The sequence below is a fragment of the Zingiber officinale genome, chromosome 7B, assembly GCF_018446385.1.
Source record: "Zingiber officinale cultivar Zhangliang chromosome 7B, Zo_v1.1, whole genome shotgun sequence".
Classification (NCBI taxonomy): domain Eukaryota; kingdom Viridiplantae; phylum Streptophyta; class Magnoliopsida; order Zingiberales; family Zingiberaceae; genus Zingiber; species Zingiber officinale.
This window is the reverse complement of record NC_055999.1, coordinates 90,056,926-90,084,408: the sequence shown is the minus strand read 5'-3', so window position 1 is coordinate 90,084,408 and position 27,483 is coordinate 90,056,926. Positions and strand designations below refer to the sequence as shown.

Here is a 27,483-nt window from a genome sequence, read left to right as displayed (position 1 = left end):
CCTAGGATATGAAACAAGATTTTAAATGCTTATCTAATTTTTCTTATTATATCCATTCTCAAATATCAATTCGATATAATATTGAGAGTAGTAAATTTTTTATCGAAAACTTTTAAATTATTTTTTTTCAAAAAAAGTCAATTAAAATTATTATTCATGAGCGAAAGTGAACTTGCATAGGGGCAAAATCGGTATCACGTATGCAATTGGGATATTTTCAAAATTATCTACACGATTTCGATAATATAAAACTTCAACGGCCCGAGTCAGTAATTTGTCGAAAAAAATTATAATTGGACTGTTTTTTTTTTCATCTTTTGTTGTTGAAGACTAGCCATGTTAACTTTTGTTGGTGAAGACTACAATTGTTGTTAAATAGAGTCATGTTAACAGGTTGTATTCGAGCAAGGCACAACATAAGACCTAGCCCGTCTGACTGCGCAAGGCGCTTCAATGTGCTAGGTTGGACAAAGCATGCACATTGTGTTGGGCATGTCATACTTCTGTGGCTTAGCACAGGCTAACTCTGTGGGCTAAAAGTAATATAAAATTAAAAATTAAAAATTTGTTACCGGTAAAAACTAAAGATTAAAAAATGAAAAATCTATACGTTGTATATATTTTTTTTTAAAAAAAATGAATATTACAAAACTATTGTGTTGATGTAAAAGAATAAATTATTGTCAGTTTTTTTAAAAAAAAATTGTAAAAGGAATCTGAACAGAAAAAACAAAATGATAATAGGAATTGTACAAGAATAAATAAGCTCTGAAGATGATCTTACCTAAAATACCTGCAATACGCTATAACTAAGAATTAAATCATGTTTAATTAATCTATCATATATTTTATCGCTACACCATTATCCGAGAGCCGGAATTAAAAATTTTGAACCGTATAAATGTTGATTTATGTGTTTATATTTTGTATTTATTTTTATTTATATTTTTGTAATGTATTAATATTTTATAGACGAATATGATTTAATAAAATAATAAAAATTAGCAAATATGTATTTGTCCTCTGACCCGATGAGGTGGACCTCATATACAACTACAAGACAATACTTGGCTAGAATTTGATGCTTATCAAATAGATCAACATACAATAATAAACTTTGTCTGACAATAATAGATTTACCCTTACAAGAAGATTTGAATTACTTACCTTTAGAATTTGTTAATCTCTCTTGACAACCTTAACAATTAATTCCATATTGATGGGTGACAAATTTTATGTCATAATTATGATTCCTTTACTCTTGACTTGAAATACTAATAGAAGGATTAATAATACACAAAAAATTACTAATAAAAATATTCATCTTAATTCAACTAAAATTGTTATATCTAATTCATCATACAGCATTAAGATTTAGATGGGTAAAATTTAATCAAGTACTTAGTATCATATAATGAACTTACATTCAAAAAATGTATAATTTAAAAGTAATTATTTTAGCACAAGCTTGGCTTCCATCCAGATGCCGTATGATGCTAGATTACATTTGATGAATGGTTCGTTCTGCATGCACGCACACACTCTCTCCCCCTCTCCTATCTTGCATCCATATTAGCATAGAGTTGAGCAAAAGCTTTAAAAAACAGCTTTTGGATTTTGATTAACCTATAATTGAAAGGAGCTTATATGGAATGGATTTTGCAAATTCGAGTAAGCATGTTTAAAATTCCTAGATCGGTAATGCAACTAAACCATTCTTTGTATAATAATAGTAGGCGGTCGCAGATTTTCAATTTGATCTACAACAGCCTTAGTCCAGATTTTCAATAATTTAAAATAACCCTGCAATCGATATTCTTAAGCTAGTGCGCCTTACGAAGCAAGTCCACTTTCGCTGTATTATCTCACTGAAGAAATCTTTAACGTTCTGAATCTTAACAGGTAGACATTTATAAGCCTGTAAAACAAAGAACTGATGCAGTGCAACTCTGGAGCAAAACTTCACGTTTCTACTAGTCCAAGGAAAACGCTCCATCACAATACCTGTTAACAACATATAGGACAAATCATTAGAAATTGATTTCTAAACATTGGAAAAACTGAAAACCACGCAACAGTGAAGGCTTTATCTAGCTCAACATTGTCAGAGTTTAAAAGAATGAATCATCTGGTATGGCATTCTTCAAGCCCAACAAATGATTTCTTTTTTCCTTTGATGCGATAATTATATTGTCATTTAATTATGTGCCTCGTCCTGTTTTCATTAAAACCCACGCCAAATTGGAGGGTTGATTCAACTAGGAGAAGTAACAAAATTTATGACCAATTTCAGAGTGAAGCATTTAGATATGAATCTCCAGTTTAGTTGTGAAAAATTGTGCACGGACCAACCATAAGAATACGTGACTGATGAAATGATTCTGCAGAAAATTATAGATGAACGTTTACTAAGGCTTGGGAAACAGTGGAAAAAAACATGTATCACAAAGCACCTGTTGCTGAACTTCTCAACAGCATCAGATGCATAAAGAAGCGTCTCATTTGCCTTCTCCAACACCATGTACAATTCCCTCCCTCGTGCTATTTTAGCAATTAGCCATGCATTGTTCTTGGCTCTAATGCACATCTCAAAATTATTTTCACAGTCTGGCTTTTCTCTATTTGCTCGAGCCTTTTTCAAATCAACCTCTTCTCTTAGATTATTAAAAGCAAGCAATGAATCCTGCAGGAAAACACCACAACAAATATTAGAAAGAAGCCTTTTAGCAAGGAACTGCCTCCAACTGTTCTCGAGTTCTAACCAAAGTCCTTTGGTTAACTAATTTCTTTAGCTAGGTTGAATGCACCTGTTGTTTAAAATGGTGGTTAGAAGTTCATGTCCATGTAAAAACTTCAGTAGCTAAGTTTTGATAGGGCTCATAACCTCCTCTCTAACACTTTTCTCAGATATAATAAAAGCAAACAGGAGAGCAGAAACATGTAATGAAACAAGGAAACTTATAGCACATGCACATGTAAGCATATCAAGAGTTTGTTTCAAATGGTGCTAACTTTTGCAAGAGTTGTCACTTTTCCTGGGGGAGAAGCCCTTGATATGCTCTTATCCCTGTCAACCAGCAAGTAGCGATATCCACTAACATGATAAGCATTTTCACCACCAAATCCTTTAGATAGTTTCTCTTCAACATATACAATCTTCTCTGAAGCCTGCGAGCAACAAGTAAATACAAACTCAAATTTATCATCAGCAGGGCAATTATACAGTCATGTACTAGCAACGGCAATATCAAGCAAGGAAATAAGTGCCAAGAATTTATGATATAAATAACAATGGCCTAAAGGAACATGATTTTATAAACCAGTTTTACAGATCCAATGATATAGATGTATTGAGCTTTCAAGACAACATAAATCTATATAACTGAATGCCAGAGCAACAAGTCAACGAAAATATATTGTCCCAATACACATAAGAATAGCATATAAGTCAACAACAATATTAAGTCTGTATACACATAAGAATACTGCAAGCATACAAATAATGATCGTCAGCTGTAAAAATGAACCTAAAAGAATATGATCTCCTACTATCTAACAAAAATTATATGTTGGTATCATCAGTAAAACTCCTCAAAATCACAATTGTATATTGGAATCAGGATTTTCTAAATACTGTGTCAGTAGATGAAAGGATGGTCACTTTCTTTCAGTGATAGGTAGATTCCAATGGTGAGAAATCATAACACATAATGCAGCATTGTCAAAAACATTCTAAGAAATAAGGCAGATGAATCTAAACTTCAAGTTACCTGAGTCATTATTCAGTATTCCTTTGTATTTTTAATTTATGCTTTGAAAACCCAAAGTCGATTCTTGAATAACTTTTTTCTTATATTTTAGTTTTGAAGATGCAGAGAAATTAGAAAGAATATTCAAATATTGGAAACTAAATAGATTAGTATCCATTCAATATGGACAACTGGCAATGAGAAAATGAAGCCAAAAACAAAGCTAGTTAGGACAATATATAAAATGGTACCGAAGGTAGATTGAACTAACATTTTCCAAAAACTGTTTTTTTGCGTGAGATATCCCTGTCTCTCCGTCTGTCAATGTGCATACAGGTATGAGGAAAATAATTGTGAGGTTCCGATGCTGATAGACACAAAGATACACTTGCTCTTCTGTTTGTTGGAGCCACACTATTGGGGGAATATCAACTAAATTACCAACTTCACCATGAATGCCACTAACAAGAAAGCCATCTTTTCCTTTAGACCAGTTATCAGTTTGAAGAAGCCTCGCTGTGTGGTATGTCTGACCTTGCCCTCTAGGGGAAGTATTACAAGATCCATCCTGATAATCTTCTAGTGAAGATCCAGTATTTAGTGAAGCAGATCTAACAGTAACATTTGAGGAAGAAACTCCTTTCCTTAAATAGGACCAAGAACTTGTCTTGGAGGATAAAGCATGCGGTGTTAACCTCAAAACAGCATAAGTAAACATGTTGGCAGTGTCACCCTAAAAGGAAAACCAAGCAAGTAAGTTTCCCAAGACATAAAAGATTGTATAAACTTCAACCACACACATCATCCATGATTACCACAAACTTAACAAATGAACTCTCAGAAAAGTATATGAGAAACAAAAACATACAGGGGAAAGTGTTGTTGACACTAGCAGATCTTGAAATAATATAATTGAGTTGCACGTTATTCCTCCAATGCATGAAGACCCTATGACTGTCGCAAGTGACTGCAGAAAGCATATGCATATGTATATGTATAAGTAACAAATAGAACCTAATATTAGATATTCATTTACAGTCAGTTGTTATGAAGCTTCAAGTCAAGTACAACCATTAGTTTTTATGATCACAATATGAGAAAAAAATAACAAGTAATAATATATTATATAATGAATAAAACATAACCATTTGTTAGAATTAGTATTAGCTGTTATCAGAGTTATGATTACATGTTGAATACGTTTAGTACCACATTGCATATGAACCCTATACATCAATAATGCAAGATTACATCCCACTCAACCTGGTGTCAGAGTGAGATCTTCTACTAGGTTTAAGCTTTCTTTCATCTATCCCCTTGAAGGGAGGCCACATGTCTAATATTGTTAGAGGTATTAGATTAAAATCTATTGGTGTCTGGATTTGGTTTCACATTAGTAATTCTGGGTTTAGGTTTTAGCATGAGTCTATATATACCCATGTAATAGTTATCTCATTAATGGAAGCAATGGAATGTCTTCCTATCCCTAAGTTTCTACATGACATTATAGCCGCCTTTGAATAGCTTTGAGGAGACTAGGTGTACAAGTTCGCTTAACCAATAGAGGTCCCTCTTCATCCTTGTGCCTCTTTATGCACACAAATCCTTTAAAGCTTTAAAACCTTCAATCGTTACTGCCTCTTCTAGCGCCATGTCCTCTCTCACATGTATTCGCTACCATATTCTAAGGGCAGATAAAGATAGGAGCCTCCGCTTGAGATTTCCTCCACACGCAACAAGCTACAGCCACCCTTCGTGCATAGGTGGCCATTGTTACCATATCCATGAGTGTGTCCTGTGTGACACTTAGCCTCTGCCCAAAGTAGAAGCTATCATAGGGCACTCCCTTTGCTCTCAATCATTCTCCCACAAAACAAACCTCCAAATCCAACCTCACCTTCAAATTGATTCTTATCATGCAAAGTATTCGTTCTTCTCACTCTCAATATTAGAGTTCATGCAAATGCAAAACAGGAGTAGCAACTCTCCTTTCGAGGACTAAAAGCAATGCTAGAACTTGGCAAAGGGAAGCATCGCCACTACTAGCCTTTGCTCGTAATGTAAACATCTGCCTCCGATTGCTATGAAGCCTAAGAGGGATGCAAGCATGACTTTTACTAACTTCGTTTCATGACTAGAGAGATTGGTGACGAGGGATCACACCAACATGGATACAAGTGTATTTCTAATTTTATTATTATCAATCTAATTCATATTTTGCTTATGAGAATTTCTCTAGTTTATGTAACAAGTGATACAGGCTCCGCCCATGTTGAAGCCCAATATGACCCTTCAAACTTCAAACTGAAATAATTTTCGACTCAAAACTCAGAATCTGGCTATGTCTGTCGCCACACGTGCAAAATTCAAAAGCCTACATTTGTTACCAGTAAAATTGTAACCACCAAATTTTGGCCCCCAAATTCCACCGTTTAAACCCTTTTTAGAGCCTTTTTGCTATTTTTGATAATTTCCATTTTTGGGTATTTAAGGTAATTCTGATATTCCTGGTATTAATCAGCGTCCTGATTTCAGTTAAGATCATTCAATTATGTACTTTCCTTTTCGAGTAAAAGATCTTTTCCTTTCTTTACAAGATTGGAATTAAGATCTGTTAATTATTTATACTTTCCCTTTCAGGTAAAAGATCTATTTCCTTTCTTTACAAGATTGGAATTAAGATATGTTAATTGTAATTTTTTTCCTTTATTTGGATCTTAGGTTGTGGTCTATATAAGAGTTTTATTTAGATGTTGAGGGATTATCCTCTATTCTTAATAAAAGTTTCTTTTTTGATTCCTCTTCTTGCCTTATCCTCAATCCCATCTTCTCATCAGCCAACAGGATAGTCACTATCCTGCCCAGCGTCAGTTGGTATCAAAGCCACAAGAAGGTCATCATCAGATCCAATGGCGGGTCGTCATGTCGTAGTCGCGGTCGCAATAGCAGGCAGGCTTCAGTGGGAGAAGCTGAGCACCATGGTCGTAACATGACATAATGACGATTGAGGATTTACGAAGGCAAGTTGTAGAGTTGACCAACGTCAAGCGGCGCAGGATCTCAAAGATCGTAAGATTTTTGATCGTGGATCTGAATCTTCCTTCAAGAACCCATATTACACCTCAGGAATGCCGTGGGCGAGAGGAGCCTGTTGGAGACTTTGAATTTGGAGATATGCTCGAATTTTCTAGTTCGCTGCAAGCAGAGTACTTCATTGACTGGATCAACGAAGTAGAGCGAATCTTCGACTATAAGTTTCAAATCGGATGAAGGTGAAGTTAATTGTCATCAGACTCAATGGGCGAGCATCAACATAGTGGGAATAGATGCAACACTCTCGAGACAAACAAGGTAAATCCCAAATAACTGACCGGGAGAATATGAAGGAAAAAAATGAAGGAACACTTCCTTCCCTTCGCTTACACGCAAACTCTATTCTACTTCACTCGTTGAGACGGTGCGAACGGTCGACGAATATATAGATGAGTAAATGATCTATCCGAGATGGAGGAGCAGAAGGTGGCATGATACATAGGGGGTCTACACTTGGCATTGCAAGATGTCCTCAGTCTTCATTCATTTTCGACGGTGTCAAAAGCCTTTCAGCGTTCACTGGCGGCTGAAAAGCAAAAAAAATTGAAAACTGGCAGGGATAAGCAACCAAAATAGTCGGTCAGGTCGCTCTCAAAATTCTCATACTTCACAGCGGCAACCAATGCAACAGCCACCGCAGCGGCCACTACAACAGTAGCCACAGGTTTACTCTAAGGCCCCTAGATGTTATTAATGTGGTGAACAGGGACATATGGCGCACCAATGCAAAATGCCTCTTCTACTAATCTAAAGGGAAAAAACTTGTTGATCGAGGAAGATGTGATAGACGACACGATGTATGATGGGTATCTAACGAAGTGATTTATGGTGATGGCCATGAGACTTTGGTCATTCGTAAGAGTACTCCCAAGCACGATTCGGGGGATGATTGATTCAGAACCAATATTTTTAATACTACTTGCACCATCGCGGATAAAGTCTCCAAGATGATCATCTATAGCGATAGTTGTGAGAATGTAATATCTGCTGAGACTATCAAGAAATTACAACTGAAGACAAACCGTCATTCTAAACCCTACAAGTTATCCTTGCTGAATAAAAAAGTGAGGTAACAGTAAACCGGCAATGTCTCGTTTCCTTTTCAATTGACAAATATTTTGATAGTGTTTGGTGTGATGTGGTGGTCATGGATGCGTGTCATGTATTGTTGGGGCGACCTTGACAGTATGATCGTAGTGCTATTCATAATGGGCAGAAAAATACATATACCCTTCGTATCAAGGGAAAAAATATTGTGTTAGCGCCGCAGCGGGAAAGAACTACTCTAATTTCAGTAGCTAGGTAGCTAAAAATACTAATATGCTTTCTATATCCAGGTTTTTAGATGAAGTGGAGCATGGAGTTGTATATGCTTTGCTACCGTGCCAAAGCGTTGCTCCTACCACGGACGTTGAGTTTGTTGGCCCAGGTAGGCCAGCTGGAGAGGGTTGGGTTGCCTGAAACACTAAAACAAGTACCTTTCTCGACTTTCAACTCAAATTAATAAAGCAATTAAAATAGAATTAACAACTTAAAAGAAATAAGTAAAAGACCACTATTTACTTGGTTACAACCTAGATGGTTGTTAATCCAAGACAGATGAAAGCTCACTAAGAATCTCCTTTGTTGAAGGCGGAGAAGCCTTTACACACAGTAAAAGCTCATAAATGACTAAGAAACTGAATACCGAAGTTGTTACATCTTTCCTAAATCTAGGGATTTTTTTATAGACCCTGGAAAAACTTATCCGCAGGCTGAATGCACCTTCCATAGGACTGGAAAGCGCCTCCAGCGAAGCCGATAAAACTTTATCCTTTCTGCAACGGCCAAAATTGCCTGGTCGAAGGCACCTTCTATGGCTATAGAAGACACCTTCGCACTGTTTATCGAAAGCGCCTTCCAGCCATGGAAGGCGCCTTCCAGAGAAAGCGCGAAGGCGCCTTCAACAGCCTTTGAAGGTACCTCCAGCAACACTTGCAGCTCCATTTCACTCCTTTGTTGCTATGATCTCCTGAGTGATTTCGGCTAACGGAATAGGGCTCACCCGAACCCAATTTCTGACCTTCTCCTCGAGCAACCTTCCTCCCCGGCTTCTCGTCCCTCGGACCGTCGTGCGCATCCTTCTGGTCCACCGGTGTACTCTTCCGCAGCACCTCATTCCTCAGACGCACCGAGCCCGTCGGCTCTCTCCCATGCCGTCCTTCTCGCTAGCTGCGTTTTTCGCTCAACTTCCTGTGCTCCTAAACTCCTGCACAGTTAGACACAGTGATCAAAACATAATAGGACATAACCTAACTTGGTTGATCACACCAAAAATAACCTTGGAGTTCTAACAATCTCCCCCTTTTATGATGTAAGCAACACAAGTTAAGTTAGGGTAAACCAATCATAAAGTAAAGATAATAAAATTACAATTATGCAATAAAGTGCAAAAAGATTTTTAAATTCAAATTTTAAATTTGAATTGAACTACTAATGCAATTATGCAATAAAGTGCAAAAAGATTTTCAAATTTAAAATTTTAATTGAACTACTACCTCCCCCTAGACTTAATCTGCCCTTCTCCCCCTTTGATCACATAAAAAATGGGATACCAAAAAAAATCTAAGGGTAAAAAAATAAGTTTTAACAAAAAAACTTAATTTTCTAAGTGAGACTTGCAAGTAAAAAGAAATTTTTAAGTGAAATTTGCAAGTCAAGTCAAACTTGTTCTTCTCTGATCACATTAAAATTGAGGTTCTTAAAAAATATTTCTAACTGAAAAACAATTTAATGCATTTCTAAATACTTAACAGTTAGTCAATTAAATATTTTATTTCATTAATTGACTTCCAGGCAGTGGCGAGGCACTGGGTCTTCTTGGTTATTGGAGCAGCAACCACTTTCTAGACAAAGCCTTTTAAGGAAATTAAACATTTAATTTTCTCACTGAAAGCCCTGAGTCTAATTAAAGTTTAATTTATAAAAAATTTTGGAACCCAATTTAGGTTCCTTCCAACTAAGTTAATTAAAAATCTTTTAGGAATATTTTTCTGAGAAATTTTCCTAATTTGCCCCTTATGGTAATTAAAATACCAGTTCAAATTATTATATTTTCTAATATTTTTATTATATGAGCATGCACGATTTTTCAAATATTCTATCTCTGTTTTCAATTTGTCATTTTTTATTTTTAAATTATCACATAATTCTAGTGGCATACTTTGGATAACCGTATTTTCAAATCTATAATTTCTTTTTCTAACTTGCAACAGTTTTTTTTATAGGAATTTAACAAATTTGGAAAACTTATCAGGTGGAAGAGATCGTGCCTGACTTACCTTGTCGATCTCGTCATCCGTAGCTCCCCCTAAACTGCTGCTTTCTTATGATATAACTCCTCCTTCATCGATGCTCTCGATGCTCATTTCAGACGAGCTTACTTCGTGTTCGTCTTCTTGATGACTTGCCATCAACGCAAGTCCGGAAAAAGCTTCAACCTCTAATTCAGACGACGTTTCATCCCACGTCGCCTTAAGGGTCTTGTATTTGTCTGTTTGGACAGGCTTCTTGTCCTTGCCTTTGTCCTTGTTCTTCAATTTAGGACAATTGTCTTTTACATGTTCTTCATTGTAGTGGTAGCATCTGATTGTTCTTTTTTTTTCTACCCTGCAGATGGTTAGATTTTTTAGATTTAAATAATTTTTTAAATTGTCTTACCATCATTACTGTTTTGTTGTTGTCAAGAGAGGATTCTGAATCTTGTACGTCCAAGACAATGTTATGCTTTGGCTCCTTGTTCGGATCTGCACATCTCGTTTCATGAACTTCCAAAATAGAAAATAATTCTTCTAAAGTAGTTGAATCTAAATCCTTAAATATGTAATAAGCATCTACTAATGATGCTCATTCAGTATTTCTAGGGAATGCGTTAAGCGCGTACCTTATCGAATCTCGGTTACTTATCTTTACTCCGAGATTCGTGAGTCCTGAGCTCCTTAATCCTTAAATAAAGGTATGCAACGATTTCGCCTTGTTCCAGTTTAATGTTGTTGATCTGGTTTCTGAGCAGATCCCGTCTCGCGAGTTTCGCCTCTAAGGTTCCTTCGTATAGTTTCAGGAATTTCTCCCAGAGCTCCCTCGCAGACTCATAGGCTCCGATCCGATTGACTTCTTGTGACGGTAGAACGCTTAGTAGATGGAACTCTACTTTGTCATTTGCCACGAAATCAGCCTGCTCCTTTTTGGTTCAGTGGTATTTTTCTTTGCCTTCGGGTGCTACAAAACCAAATTCCATTATTAAAAGTAAATCGAAATCAGTTTTGAAAAATACTTCCATCTTCTTTTTCCAGTTGGCGAAATCCCCTTCGAACTTTGGTGGGTGGATGCTTGATCCTGCCATCTCGTGTGCTTCGTTCGGCGGTTAGTCTTGCTGAAGCTGTTAGGCTTTGATACCACTTGTTGGCCCAGATAGGCTAGCTGGAGAGGGTTGAGTTGCCTGTAACACTAAAACAAGCACATTTCTCGACTTTCAACTCAGATTAATAAAGTAATTAAAACAGAATTAACAACTTAAAAGAAATAAGTAAAAGGTCACTATTTACTTGGTTACAACCTAAATGGTTGTTAATCCAATGCAAATGAAAGCTCACTAAGAATCTCCTTCACTGAAGGCGGAGAAGCCTTTTACACACAGTGAAAGCTCATAAATGACTAGGAAACTGAATACCGAAGTTGTTACATCTTTCCTAGGTCCAGGGGTCTTTTTATAGACCCTGGAAAAACTTATCCGCAGGATGAAGGCACCTTCCATAGGGCTGGAAGGTGCCTCCAAAGAGGCCAAAGGATAAAACTTTATCCTTTTCGCAACGGCTAAAATTGCCTGGTCGAAGGCGCCTTCCATGGCTTTGGAAGGCGCCTTCGCACTATTCGTCGAAGGCGCCTTCCAACCATCGAATCTTACGGCCCTTTATGGGAAAGTTTGTGGTAGTATACTTTGACGACATCCTCGTTTACCATCTAACATAGGCATCACATTTCGATCATCTCCGTGTTGTCTTCGAAAAGCATGAAGACCAATGCCTTCGATGGTTGGAAGCTCAAATTGGTTCGAAAAGCATTCGTCGAAGGCGCCTTCCAACCATCGAAGGCATTGGCATTGGTATCACAATTCTTCAAATCTTGAAGCTCATTGGTTCGATGTCAGCATGAATTTCGTATTAGGATTACCCCGCACCCAACAAACCTCAAATTCAATTCTTGTAGTAGTTGACAAATTCTCAAAGATGACACATTTTATAGCTTGCAGAAAGATCCGGATTGCCCATCTTTACTTCAAGGAGATCGTGCGTTTATATGATATTCCTCAGTCCATGATTTCATATCGAGATACCACATTCATTAGTCACTTTTGGAAGAGCTTATGAGCAAAATTCAGCACGCAGTTGAACCTTAGTGATGCTTACCACCCTCATACAGATGTACAAACTGAGGTAGCGAATCGAAGTCTGGGTAATCTTCTGAGATGCCTACAGGGACTAAACCAAAGCAGACTTAGTGTTACCTCAAGCAGAATTTGCCTACAATAAATCGACGAACAGGACAATAGAATTAAGTCTTTTTGAGATTGTCTATGGGCGGAATCCATCAGAAATTCTAGACTTAGCTCCTGTTCCACGTTTAGGGCGAATTAGTCCTAAAGCGGATGAGATGGAAAAGCATCTTCTGTTGGATTGAAAGGAACGCTAGAGGGGGGATGAATAGCGATCGTTGAAAATTGAGACAGAATTAAAGTGCGCAACGAAAGAGAAAAATGAAAACAACGCTAACAAACCAAGTTTTACTTGGTTCGGAGCCTTCGTCGACTCTTACTCCAAGGTCTGCGCTCGTCGAGTGCTTTCGTTGGGCAATCCACTAACAATTCGCAAATCTTTACAAGAGCAATACAATGGATCTATAATTTAAGTGCAGATATAAACAAGTATCCAACAACTTCAAAGATTTGGAAGGCTATGCTTTCAGTTATTAGAGTCACTCTGTCGTCAGAGTTGTGTTGCTCGATCGTCGGTGCAGCGCGAAAGAAAGCGATCAGAAAAAGAATGTTGTGTTCTGTACTCTTGGTGGAAGACTGCTTATATAAGCAATTCCGAACGCCTGGATCCCTTCCGGGTGCCTGGACCGTGACGTCGACCAACCAATCAGCGCGCTCCAAGCTAGCGAGCAGATAACCCTTAGGCATTCCGGGTGCCCGGACCAGTTCTGGCGCTTGGACCACTCCGGGCGGCCGGATCCTAGACCTCCTTTTTCCAGCAAACTATTTTCCTGCAAGAAAAACTTAGTCCGAGACAAATAAAAATTATACTACCCTGCAAAACAAAGTTAGCACACTATATAACAAGTAAAGTAGTAATTAGATTCTATCTCCTCGAAACCAGAATCTAGTCAAGATCTCAACTTAGATTTTCGAAATGGATCTAAGTTGAATTGACGCATACTGTTCCCTCAAATGGGGAACGCGTCCTTGACAAGTCACTCCCTTCCAATGACTTACTTTAACTTACCGCTTTGCCAGATATCCGATCAGTCCGTCGACCTATCTGAACTTCATACTAGCTATTTGGTCCACCCATTGACCTAGCTGAACTTCGTGCCAGATATTCGATCAACCCGTCGACCTATCTAAACTTTGTACTAGCTATCCGGTCACCCTGTCGACCTAACTGAATTTCTTGCCAGATATTACGTCGACCTATCTAGACTTCTCCTCACACTTAGTTATATCGTTAGATCATAACAAACCTAACTTAACTTACTTTGTCATTATCAAAACCTGAGTTAGACCGTTAGTGCAACCTGCACCAACATCTTCGAGATATTCATTAGCAGGTGAAACTGACAATTATGGAAAGTAATACCAAGTATAAGACTCGGGTCAATAGTCATCTTCGACAGGTACTTTGTGAAATTCGAGATTTTATCTGGGCTATATTCATTCATGATCGTTCCCTGTTGGAGAGTATAATAAGTTAAAGGATCGAAAAATCGAACCATGTGAGATACTACAAAGATTAACGATAATGCCTACAAGTTGTGCCTTTCTATTCATTTGAAGACTTCCGATGTCTTCAATGTGAAACACTTAACTCCTTATTCGACGAATGCTGATGAAGCTAATATGAACTCAAGAGCGAGTTCATTTCAATCCGGGGAGATTGATAGAAGACCAACCGATGTTGAAGCCCAATATGACCCTTCAAACTTTAGACGATCATAACCTTTGACTCGGAACTCGAAATCAGGAGATCGGATTCGCTGTCCCACTTTTTCCCTGTCCTCGTGTCCCACTCATCACCTCCAGCCCATCACCAGCGGCCTCTGATCGCCGAACTGGCCAAAATTATATCCCGGGGGAAGGTAAACCCAGGAAGATCACCGCTAGCGCGATCGATGCCGGAATTCGATCGGATCTGAGCAAGAGCTCAGATTGACAGTAGAGGAAAGTCTGCTCAGATCCGGCCAGATTCCGACATCGATCGTGCCGATGGCAATCCCTCTGGGTTCACCTTCCTCCTAGGGTATAGTTCTGATTGAGCTTCGGCCGCCAGCGATGGGCTGGGCTGACAAGTGGGACACGGGGACAAGGGGTTTTGGGGACAGAGGATTCGATAATCAGGCTGTCTTTCGTCACGCGTGCAAAATTCAAAAGCCTACGTTTATTACCGGTGAAATCGTAACCGTTAAATTTTGGCCTCAAATTCCACCGTTTAAACCCCTTTAAGAGTCTTTTTGCTATTTTTAGTCATTTTCGTTTTTTGGGGTATTTAAGGTAATTTTGGTATTCCTGCTATTTATATGAGAGAATTTGTCTTGATCCGCGTCCGGATTGGAGTTAAGATCGTTCAGTTATGTACTTTCCTTTTCGGGTAAAAGATCTATTTCCTTTCTTTACAAGATTGAAATTAAGATATGTTAATTGTTTATAATTTCCTTTTCAGAAAAAATATCTATTTCCTTTCTTTATTTGAGTCTTAGCTTGTGGTATATATAAGAGTCATGTTTAGATATTGAAAAATTATCCTCTATTCAAAAGTTTCTTTTTTGGAGATTCCTCTTCTTGTCTGCTCCTCAATCCCCTCTTCTCGTCAGGTCATAGGATAATCGTTATCATGTCCGACGTTAACAAGTTAGACATAAATGCATTGAATTGAATTATGGTAGCTTGCTCTACTCCTCTTTTGAAACTTAGTCACACGTTAGTGGCACTAGTGTGAGTTTTTTTAATTACAAGTCTACATATATCCATGTAATTGGTATCAATTAGTGGAAGCAATTGAACATTGTGGAGAACCAATCTAGACAAATTATTAGAGATTTGTTGCAGATTTATTGCACAAATTTAATTATTACATATTTGATTTGATATTGTATAATTAGGAAGATTTGATTTGATAATTGCTTGATTGATTAAGAGATATCATGTGATTGCAATTTCTTAAATAGGAGTATATAATTTGTATATAAAAGGAGGCAAGGTTATTGACATAAATGTGAAGTTTTCTAGAGAAAATCATATGGTATCAAAGCAAAGTTTCCTTCTACTGTCCGACCACCTCTAGGGTTTCAGTCTTCATTAGCCATTGGGGTTTTGATCTTCGAGGGCAACAACTTTTTGCCAGATCATCTCTTTCACCTATGTCTACTTACTGAGACTGTGGCCAATCATGTCAGGCTTCAAGTAGATGTCAGCAACCTCTTCTCAACTCTACTCCAAATCACCCCATGATGTCACACTTTCGAATTCGACCAGAAACTATCTCTAGCTCAATTATCATTCACAAACTGGATGACCACAATTATCTACAGTAGTCACAATCAATAATGATGTTCATAGGAAAAGATGATTATCTCATAGGTATTCCAAAACTAGAAATACGTAGTCCCAAGTATCGAGTCTGGAGGGCCAAAAACAACCTTATTATGTCATGGCTAATCAACTCTATGAATGCAAAAATCGATGAAAATTTTTTATTGTTCACGACTGTCCAAGATATATGGGAGACAGTTCGTGATACTTTCTCCGGCTAAGACAACATTGCTGAATTATTTCATGTTGAAAGCACTCTCCAAGACTTCAAGCAAGGTAGGCAATCATTCAATAACTACCTATTTCACAACTCTCAATTGGCAACCGGTGGATCTCTTTAAAACTCATAACTGGAAGTGTTATGAAGACCAAACGTATTTCAAGAGATTTGTAAAGGCTAAGAGAGTGTTTAAGTTTCTGTTAGGGCTTGATTAGTCTCTGGATGCAACAAGGGGTAGAATCCTCAGCACAAAACCACTGCCAAGTCTTCGAGAGGCATTTTCATAAGTCTAAAAGGGAAGAAAGTCGTATGCGGGTAATGTTGGGTCGGCCAAACCCCGAAATTCAGCCTCTCAAGTCAACTAAAGCAAGTGCTCTAGCTGTCCGAAATCCCGCTCACAACACGAATAACAATTGGACAAAGAAGGGACACCCATGGTGCGACTACTGTTGAAAGCAAGGACGCACCAAAGACACATGTTCATGGCAAACCGATAGAATGGAAGCCCTCCTAGGACCGTGAAGCAAAGGGAAATGTTATAGTCACACCCACGACACAATGTGACAACTTGGTTCCTTTCTCTAAGGAACAACTTAATATTCTCCGACAGTTCATTAAATAGATCGCCTCCATCAGCAATGCACACATCTACCCATTTCCCTTGAATTACGGATTTTGGCACTTCAGAGCACATGAAAGGTGATAGATCACTTTTCTCCACTTTTTCACTATGACAAATCTCAATGGGTGCATATAGCAAATGGGACATGTGCTAAAGTAGTTGGGACGAGAATCATTCATTTCTCAAACACACTAACTCTATATTCTGTGTTATTAGTTCCTGACCCTGATTATAATCTTGTGTCTGTTAATAGATTAAATAAAGATCTCAATTGTGAGACTAAATTCCTTTCTACTCTTGTGTGTTTCAGAATTTGAGCACCAGGAAGACGATTGATAGTGTGAAGGTCTTTACTTAATGTATATCTATGTTCAAGTCATTTAGTTAGTCACAATTGTCAATTGAATCCGACTGGTCGAATAAAGAAAGTGATATAATAATGTGACACTTTCGACTTAGTCACAAATGTCAATTGAGTCCTGCTGGTCGAATAAAGAAAGTGATATTATGAAGTGGCACTTTCGACTTGGTCATCCCAATTTTTCATATTTAAGGTACTTATTTCCCTCACTCATTATTAATAAAAATCCGAGTTTGTTTTAGTGCAAAGTTTGTGAAATTGTAAAACATACTCAAAACACTTACTCTCCCAGACAATATAAGCATACATCTATGGATCACAAGTTTTTCAATAAGTCGGGTGAGTTAATTTCAAAGTAATCCATCTATGGATCACATAGAGGCAGTGAATCGTATATTGAGATACATGAAGAGCAATCCATGAAAAGGTTGTATGGTCAAGAAATCAGGAAGCGGATCTTTAAAAGTATATACCAATGTCGATACTGATTGGGTAGGGTCTCTAAATGATAGAAGGTCGGTATTGCTCTTTTATCTGGGGAAACCTAGTAACATGGCAAAGCAAGAAGCAAAATGTGGTCGCTAGTAGTGCAGAAGTTGAATTTAGAGCACTAGCCTCACGTATTTGCGAGGCGATATGGCTAAAACGGCTATTAAACAATTTCAAAGTTGAGGCATCAGAATCTGCGCAAATCTAATGTGGTAATCAATCAGCTTTTACAATTGTCAAGAATCCTGTCCACCATGATCGTACCAAACATATGGAGATTGATCGACATTTCATTAGCAAACAAATTGAAGATAAGTCAATCACCCTCAACTGCATTCCATCAAAGCATCAACCTTTCAGACATAATCTAAATGAGAAGAACATGATCCTTTAGTTGGAAAGCATCTACCACATATTGAGAGAGAGTGTGGAGAACCAATATAGGTAGATTTGTTACAGATTTATTGCACAAATTTATTATATATTTGATTTAATATTTTATAATTAGAAAGATTTGATTTGATAATAGTTGTAATTGATTAGGAGATATGTGATTTCAATTTGTTAAATAGGAGTATGTAATTTGTATATAAAAAGAGGCAAGGTTATTGAAATACATGTGAAGTTTTTCAAAGAAAACCCACAAACATTATCCCTAAATTCTAGAAATATAAAGGCCAACACCACCCCCCCCCCCACACACACACCTATAAAACTAAAATTCCTTTTATTATCCACCATCGTCGAAGCCTTATCTTGTTTCATCTCTAATTTTTCATCACATCCATCACCTTTAATCAATTACTTTTCTATCCCATGAATACGTTTTATTTTGACTACAAAATATTGTTGCGTGAATGTGGCTTCCCCTTTATGGTAGATGCCTATGAAATTTGCCACGTTAGTCAATGCATCTACATAACCCTACAATGACATAGAAGAAATTCCATCAATCTCAACCATCTCTATAGAAGCTCCAACTATGGCACCTTCACCATTATCATGTTGCCTCTAGAGATCTAAAGGGATTGTGTCATTCCAATTGTCACTAACCTCTTTCTAGTCATCCTTGATATAGAACAAATTCTCAAGGCATTTACAATGATGTAACAAGGCCGTATGCTACATATGTTGTCCCTACAAAAATAGAGAATTGAGGAAGACTTGACTATTCCACAACACTATGTGCCTCCAATAGTATCACAGAACCATTGTTGACCATAACACTCCATCATTGACATGCTTAACTAGATAAATTGTTTAGTGGGAATGAAGACAGTGTCGTACAATGCCAAAAGCAATACAAGGCAAACGATCAAGATTTTTACCCTCCAATAGTCACCAACTTCACATATTTAGCTTTTGGCTCATCGCATGATGTACAACACCAAGAAGCACCAAAATCACCCAGCTATTCTTCCTTTGATCATCATTAACTTTATTACTCCACCTCTACCCGCACTAGACCATGTCCAGTAGCACCCAATTGAAAAAAAAAAATAGAAATAGGTACAAAAAAATATGGTCTTTAAAAGAAAAAAAAAATTGGGGACAAGTTTAAGAAATAGAGAAAGAGAAAAGTATATATAAAAAAAAGTGAGAGACTGATGTTAGATTAAAAAAATAAAAGAAAAGGAGAGGAAGGGAGGGAAGAGGAGCTTATAGATTTCTCAAAAAGAGAGCATGATTAAGAAATAGTCAAAATAATATGGAGTGAGAGGAAGAACTCTTCCTGTTTGATTCATGTTGAGATGCCACAAGTTTCAATTACATATCCTTCAATTGTTTTATGTGTATAATCTAGGTTCCTTTTCCATAATCCTTCTCCTCTCAAACTAAACTAACAAGCAACTAAGTGTCTTCCAACCATGGTTATTAGAACCGGATTGAACATCAAACCAAAAAAAAAACAACTTTGGGACAGCAATTCATTAGTTGAGCCAATGGGTCAACGTTGAATAGCAAATCAATCCCGGCAAGTTAAACTGAAACCCAAGAATTGGGAAATAAAATAATATAAAAATATATATTTTCTAGCCTAAAAAATAGAAATAGAAATAGAAAAAAAATCAACAATTATATGCTGTTGATTTCTACAATGCAATATGAACATGACAATTTTAACAAAAAAATAAAAAATAAAAAATGTATAGAAAGTTCCACTATAATTTGTGTAAGGTTTAGAAATTGGAAACTTAAAGTCACCGAGGGGCGAATTCATTACTAATATTTCTACTCAACAAAGGGGTTAATCAACAAGACATGAAAGTACGGATAGAAAATGAAATTACAGGAGCATTTCAATAACACTTGTGAAAGCATGGGAAGTTAAATAGCAATTGTGAAACTATAAGAAAATTTTGAAAAAATAATAAAAGTTCAAAACAAAAATAAAATTTTCTCTATTTTTAGTATTATTGATTATTAGATTGTATCATTAAAAGGGCAGCCCAGTACACGAAGCTCCCACCATGCAGGTCCAGGGAAGGATCCATTATATGCAACCTTACTCTGCTTTTTGCAAGAAGATGTTTTCAGGATTCGAAGTCGTGACCTTTTGGTCCCAAAGCAACAACTTTACTGCTATGCCAAGGCTTCCCTTCATTATTAGATTGTATCATTGATTCTTTTAAATTGTAAAAAGACAATTTTATCCATTTATCAAAGTATATGAATGGGTTGATCAAACCAGCCAACTTTTCTTGTTTAACATAAATCTACTAGTCCAATTGATCTATGACTTATTCATATACAAAAAAAAAATCTAAATAAAGAACCTGACAGAATCAAGAATCTGAGTGTGATTTTCATAGGTCGGCTTGGCCGATTTGATACAACTTTGACAACTATGTTTCAACCATTTAACTTTGATGATCACAACTTTGGTGAGATTAATTTTTGTTTGAACTTTCGTTTCAACATTTCTCTTCTAGCAAAGTAAAATGGCAAACAATTTGGCCTCTTTTTGGCATACCCCTTCGTAAAGTAGACAATTGAAACAACGATATCACGTTTGTCTACCATCACTTACCTCTATCAATTGTAATTTTGAAAAGATTTCTCAGCTAAAGTATATAACTAATGTATCATTTTAGAATTGCTACCAATAATGATAAGGTGTGGTTAGCTGAGTTCATAGAAGTTGTCACTAAAGAAGCTACGAGGTTACAGAGGTAAAAGGTGTGGATTGTTCGCTTCATTGCTCTGGGAAGGCTTGGAACAAGTTGAAATGTCAAGATTAAGAGGGAGGCGAAGTGATGAAAAATAGTCTCACTACTAGTTAACTTCTGTGGAAAAAGGAAACATTACACAAGGAACTCTTACGAGGGTTCTCACATCTTAGGACAATGAAAAAGCCACACTCTAATGGATGAGCCTAGAGGAGGATCAGCATAAACAATAGCTTGGGCCAACCTATTACCAGGGAGGAATTGTTTTATTTGCTACAATAAGGAGGGATTGAGATGGGAGTACGAGGAAAGCGTAAGTTTCAGGAGGCGCTGTGTTGTGCAACAATGGGGAAGAGATGCACTCCTAAAAGTGACAAACAATAGATGGCAATCACAAGTTGGGCATATGCATGGCTTAGGTTGTGGCAACAGGAGGAGACGATGCACACCACACATGGAGGGAGAATGGTTGCCACATTCTTAGTGTGGGAAGATGAACAGTGGATGGAAAGAGCAAGCATCAAAGGTTGATGGACTAGATTTAAGCAGCGAATTGAATACTAAAATAGGAATTCCATTTCGATGCAACTTGATGTAGCACTAGGAGAGAATACTTGTTATACAGAATCAACAATAAAATTTAAAACTAGATCATTATCCAGTTTATTTATTAGCACAGTTTTTTTTATTTTGATATTTTATTTGCACCAAGTGTACATCCCATAGTTTGTTGTCATAGTTCCAGCTGACTTTGAACGATAAACATCAGACCTGAGGAGCAGAAGGACAATTCAGAGTTGTTATAGGAAGAAATCGAAGATGGATAACTGTTATACTCGGACAACTGATTGGAATAGTGCAATACTGGAGACCACAGATGAAAGCAAGAAACTCAAATAGCAGTAAGTCAGCAACAACTCAATATGAACAGACCTAGAAGGGAGGTCTTAGAAAATTAGAACAAGACACATGTACATGACATTTGATGCATATAATATCTTGGATTTTTTTATGGTTTAGTCTAAAAACATTATATCCTTGAAGTTTAATCAAACGTTCATCATGCATTAGAGAGATTAATTGGGTTGAAGTATAATCAAACATTCATCATGCATTAGAGAGATTAATTTGGTTTAAAGGTTGGATTTGAAGTTGACATAATTTAAATAAAGCTGGTTTGAAATGTTTAGTTGCCTTTTATATATATATTAGCTGGATTATGATTCAATTTGGGCAGTCCTTTGGTTTTTTTTAGGTTGTGGCTAAGTGGGGTTTGAATGTTAGATTCAAGCTAAGCCTGAATTGGATTCTTGGCAATGCTGAACTTCCCCCATCTCTTGACTTTTACTTAATCACTCCCACCCCTTGGGTGACAAGCTTCTTCTCCCCTCCCCGCAAACCCTCCCCAAGACCTTTTAAATAGGCAACAGCCTCCCCCTTGTAGTAGCCATTGTGGACGAGCAAGGACCTCCATTGGGAGTCTTTCTTCTCCAATTTTAGGTTTTTTTTTTTTCATTTGCTTCTCTTTTCTACATGCAGAAGGGGAGCCTTGGCGCAATGGTAAAATTGTTGCCATGTGACCAAAAGGTCACTGCTTCGAATCCTGGAAACAGCCTCTTGCAAAAAGCAGGTAAGGCTGCGTACAATTGATCCTTCCCCGGGACCCCGCATGGTAGGAGCTTCGTGCACCGGACTGCCCTTTTTTTTTTCTCTTTTCTACAGGTATTGTAGACCCATGTTGTACCCTCAAGTTTCCCCTTCTAGTAGAGAAGGTATGAGGGTTTTAAACCCTTACCTGTTTGATGACTCTTTTTCATTTAGGGAAGCAGTAATATGGTATTCTAGTAGCCCTTCCAAGTAGCCATTTGTGATCCTATTTTAAAAAGAGCTGAAATGATAGTTGTAAATATTAATATGTGAGAGAATGTTTATCTGGGAATTCTACTTTATTTTATGAACATGTAATTCTATGGGATTGCATATGCGTAAATATATTTAGGAAGAATTTTATTTCAAAATATTGTGGAGGGATTTACATGAGTATGTAATTCCTGAATATCTATTCTCTTTACTGACTCTTTTCCTTGTTGATACTTGGTCAATTTTTTGCTTTACTTTTTCCATTCAAGTTGAATAGTGATGGACCGCCTTTGTGGATACATCTATATCAGATTATTAAACATATTCATGATGAATATTTCTGAAATCTCGATAATGGAACTTAGATTAGTCCTAATTTAATTATGAAAACTGAGAATAGACGGAACAAGTTTAAATGGACTAAAACTCCAAGCAACAAGAACAAAGGATTTTTCTAATGGTGACTAGTATTAAAGAAGAAATAATTGGAATGGTGAAGACTATTAGTCAGACTATCTTATCTTCGTCATTAGCTCAATGTAAGCTAGGTGGGACTTCATTCTATTCACGCTCAGGCAGGTCTTCAGCCCATTTCTTTCTTTCTTTTTTTTTTTAACTTCAGCAAAGTGCAGTAGATGAGGCATTGGCCTATTCGTACTTAAGTAGGGTTTCATCCGTTTATATTATATGTTAGGGTTTTGGCCAATGTATCCCATGGTACACTTTGTAAATTGAAAATCTTGGTGCATATCCTAATGGCTACATATAGGGTTCATCTAATTTACAAGAAGGTACTATGTTGATTCCCTTAAAGTTGATTAGTTGTTGATAGTCTTAAGGTAATCAATAGTGATAATACTAAGCTTGGTTAATTGTTGATAACTAAAAAATTGATAAATGGTGATAATATATAGTTTGTTCATTAATTGAAAGTTGGATAAAATGTAGATGACTTTAACTTGCTATTGTTATTTGAATTCTTCTAAAGATATATGATTTATGCACATATTTGGAACCCAACATGCACATTGTGTTCAATTTCTAATGTTTTTTACCAACAGTTGTAAGTTGATTATTGAGGTGGTTGTGCCTTTGATGGTCATTTCTCATTTGGAATACACGGTTAAGTTGTTTTCTTTGAAATTACTATATGTCATGTGTGCCAAGCAAAGTATACCTTTTAGTAGACTGAACTTGGGTTGGGCATGACAATTGTAATCCAAAAAATAGTGTAATACCAATTAAAGTTCTAAGACAAGCATTTGTATATTAAGCAATATCAATTATTCAAGATGAAAAGCGAATGTTGGAAAAAGCACATAAAATAATGAAAGAATCATCAAAAATTAACTTACAATCAGGTAGCACATAAATTATTCCCTTGTTCTATATCATGGTCTTCTAACTCCTAAGATCATTACATACCTGAACTTCAATAGCCACTTCACGGGAAATTGTTAACATTTGGACCGTTCTCCGTTCCTTGAGACAATCACGAAAGGTAGGCACTTTGATTTTCTTGCTAACGCGAAAGTCTGCTTTAGCAAGATGTAACATAGAAGCTCTAATAAGGTACAGAAATTGAGCTCATTGGCTGAATACTGGTGATAGAACTTTGGAGATTTCAATAACACTGAGCACAAATATCACCTGTTAAATAGTCAGTGATAAACGTGTACAAACAGCTGCGAGCAAGTGCACCACTGGGTTGTTTATCAAGTATATTTTGTAAGGATCCATTGAACATCGTGAAGAGAGAATGTATTTCTCTGAGTATGGCTTGTAAGGCATCACACCTCCATATAGACTCACTGTCCTTAACTTTCTCCACTATCTGCACTACCAGAAAAAATTTCAACAGTATCAATGGTAACATTTGTTTGTGGAATATAAATGTCATTTAATCTGAGATCATGATAGTTCCTCTAATGCAACTTTAGCAAAAATTAAAAATTAAAAAGAGATTTTCCCTCCATGAAGGTAAATGACGTAATCAATATAATATAGGCAGCTTAGCAGCAAACCATTTTTTATAGCTTATCAACATAATATTATCGGAGCAAAAGGTGAAGTCGTCACCTTAGCGGCCCCTCCAGGGAAGCTCCACACTCTTCACGAGGGGCATTTTCCCTAACACAGCAGCCCTTTGCATGGAGGAGGTTAAGCACCAGTGAGGCATTTTGCAACCACTGGAAATTGACCCCAAGACCTATTGGAGCAACCATCCATGCAGGTACCAACTGCGTCATCCCATGGAGGTTATCAACATAATATTATTGAACATAAGTCACATGAATGGAGACAAAAATATTAAACAAAGGTATTTCAAAAGGCCCTAAAATTTAGTTATCTTTTTCAACTATAATGAACAATTATGTTGCCATGTTGCTTGCGATAGTGATTTCTACTAGGCATTCTTGACAATCTCATATGAAAGAGCACAAGAAATAATTATTCATATATCTGAAAAATAGGGAATGTATTTTCAGTTCTCAAATTTTTTGACATTCCAATAGTAATAAGAATGAATTAACAAGAAAGTAGAAAGTTAGTTTTTCCCTTCTTATACTGTCATGTATGTCATTAATGCATCATCCACTTAAGTCACAATTAAAAGAGCATTTGTGATTTGGTAGTGCTTAAACTTAGATATGAGTACTTCACGCTAGCTCACTATCATATGCAGCTTAATAACATCAATATGATAATAGAATGCATACCAAAACCATCCATATATCCGGCTCTGCTTGATAGAACACATGTGAGTGCCTCTCAGCTTCAATGACCTCACAAGCAGCATCAGGAGAAAAAAGTCTGCAAAAGATTAAAGAAAGTAAAGCAACGACCATATTCGAGATTTAAGGTGCTAAATTGTTATTCCTAAACTAAGGAGGTGACAGCTAAGATATACATTAAGTGTATGAAGCAGGGATTGAGAAACCAAAAATTAGGGAAATGAATTGAAATCCATATTGCTGATGCACAAGAAGAGACAAACCTTGTGAACGTAATCATTCCACCTGAAAGCCCTATGACAGATAACTGCACAGAATAAGGGCAATCTGGAGGATAAAAGAACAATATTTTATCTAGCTCTTGCCCTTCACGTTGTCCCCTTCTCGAGTCAAAAACGCATAACTGGATGCCTTCATTAGCATCCATCGTAGATGGCAATCCCATTGCTATTATGAATCAGCAACTCAGAAAACAAAGATGAAAGTAAATAATCAGATGTATTAATCAACAAGTGGCATACAAACATATGGAAGGCACATTCATTCAAATATATTCATTTTTAAATTAGTTCATCTCAGCTTGAACTCGATAGGCACCTTTAGCGGTCATTCTAAGAAGAAAGTCTCTTCTCAGCCTAAGGCAATCAAAAAACCTATTTTCACTTGAACTATTGGAACACCCGCTCCGGCATTTTGAGGATTTGGTTTTTCATACCCATGTTAGAATGCAAAATTTACTGCTCTGTGGTGTAGTAATTCCTTAAAACCTAATTGTAAGCCTAACAATCATAAGAGATTGCAATCTATTCTAGTGCAACCATCTTGAATTGATCAAAATCAGGAGTTACACTGCAGATTCAATTAAGTATGAATTGGGAAATAAAAGGAAATTTAACATGAGCCCAATGGAAGTGCAGGTAAAATTTGCTAGTTAGTTAAAATACAGCAAGCTCAAGTGCATGAAGCATTGACATCCAAAAATGAGTATATGACCATAAGAATAAGTTTGGGAACTTGATTTTATACTGCAAATTATATATTGTTTATGTATTGAATCATCATCATCAACTCATACCTTCCTAGAGTGGCAGATAAGCCTTCCGACCAACTAATATTCTGCCAAATCTGAAAAATAAACTGGCCTCGAAAAATATTAGAACGGTCCAACAAGAATACAGATGAATCTTAGATTAAGTCTGCTCTCGTCTCACATGAGGTTAGGAATTGAGGGAAAGAGTGGAGAGGCGATTGGATAGCGACGTGGGAGATCGGAGATGCGGAGATGAGGTCAGGGCTGTGGCGGCGAGGCTTCGGCTGCGAATTGAGCTCAATGAAGAGGCGGCAACGCGAAGGAATCTTGCGATCTCACGTGGTCAGGGATCGAGGGAGGAGCGAGGAGGGAGGGAGAGGGAGAGGGAGAGGAGTAGAGGACGTTGGGAGGGTTTGGTGGAGGGAGGTCAGGGATCGTGTCGCGTGTGTTGGACGGGTAGCTGGGAAAAAAATTAAAAATTTAAAGGCATTCTTTTTTAGGAATGGGTTCGAGCTCGAGCTTTCATTTTTCTTATTTTTAGAATAGTAGGAATAATTTAAAATTTATAAATAACTATAGTTTTTATATATTTAATAAAAAAATAAAAATAAATTTATATAAGTGAATTAATAAGTTTATTTATAAATTATTCATACATTTTATTCATATCTTAATAAATCAAATTTATTAATATTTAAACTTGTTTATTTTATATGTTTCTTATATAAATAAATTTTATGAATTTGAATACTAAACTTATTCATGAAGATGTAATTTATTTACAATCCTAACAATCATATTTAGTTTGCCTGTCGTGGATAAATTTCTCTATTTTTCGATTTATATTATGTTCAAGTATTCCTAATTTTAATCCATTTTCATATACATTCAAATATACTTTTCTACCTAAAAATCTATAAAAGGTAAATTTTATTCCTCACTTTTTTTTCTTTTTTTTTGCAATTTCACAAATGAAGCACTCAAAGTTTGGGATTACCCTAAGGCACCCTAACTTTTGAAAATGCCTAAAAGGTACCCATCTTTTCTATTTTACCCATCGGTAAAAGCTGACTTTTTCTTTTCTTTCCTCTATTTTTACATGCAATAACTTTTTCTTTTTTTTTTCTCTTAATTAAAATTAAAATGTTCTCTTTCCTTTGCATATATACAATAACTCCTATGATACTGATTTTTAAAAATTAGTAACATAGTTTAATTGCACAAGCATCATGACACTATTGGTGTGCTAAACTGTGGTATTATTTTTTAAAAAATAGTAAAAAATGATATATTTAGACTCTGGTGCACTATA

At 36.6% G+C, this 27,483-nt stretch overlaps 1 protein-coding gene across 3 annotated transcripts; it reads right to left on the bottom strand.

The window, feature by feature from the left end:
• Positions 1-1,698: 1,698 nt before the first annotated feature.
• On the bottom strand, positions 1,699-26,642 carry LOC122006229 (vacuolar fusion protein CCZ1 homolog). Of its 3 annotated transcripts, none has more exons than XM_042561650.1 (11): positions 26,353-26,642; positions 26,217-26,278; positions 25,405-25,605; positions 25,127-25,220; positions 24,057-24,240; positions 23,832-23,941; positions 4,618-4,716; positions 4,021-4,482; positions 3,013-3,168; positions 2,454-2,683; positions 1,699-2,004 (listed from the first exon to the last, which is right to left on the bottom strand). In XM_042561650.1, the coding sequence occupies exons 3-11, from the start codon at positions 25,584-25,586 to the stop codon at positions 1,974-1,976; spliced, it is 1,548 nt and encodes a 515-aa protein (XP_042417584.1). In that variant the 5' UTR covers positions 25,587-25,605; positions 26,217-26,278; positions 26,353-26,642; the 3' UTR covers positions 1,699-1,973. The 3 variants fall into 3 exon arrangements, with proteins under 3 accessions (XP_042417584.1, XP_042417583.1, XP_042417585.1); XM_042561649.1 differs by having other exon boundaries at positions 25,405-25,588; XM_042561651.1 differs by lacking the exon at positions 4,618-4,716 and having other exon boundaries at positions 25,405-25,588.
• Between the last annotated feature and the right edge of the window lie 841 nt (positions 26,643-27,483).

Bases quoted from the DNA above. Each gene is read 5' to 3' on its own strand.
- LOC122006229 (XM_042561650.1), bottom strand. From the start codon at position 25,586: ATGGGATTGCCATCTACGATGGATGCTAATGAAGGCATCCAGTTATGC. The intron at 24,241-25,126 runs GTATGCATTCTA...CTGGTAGTGCAG, and splicing joins CGGATATATGGATGGTTTTG to ATAGTGGAGAAAGTTAAGGA. The intron at 4,483-4,617 runs GTATGTTTTTGT...TTTTCCTTTTAG, and splicing joins TGTCAACAACACTTTCCCCT to GGTGACACTGCCAACATGTT.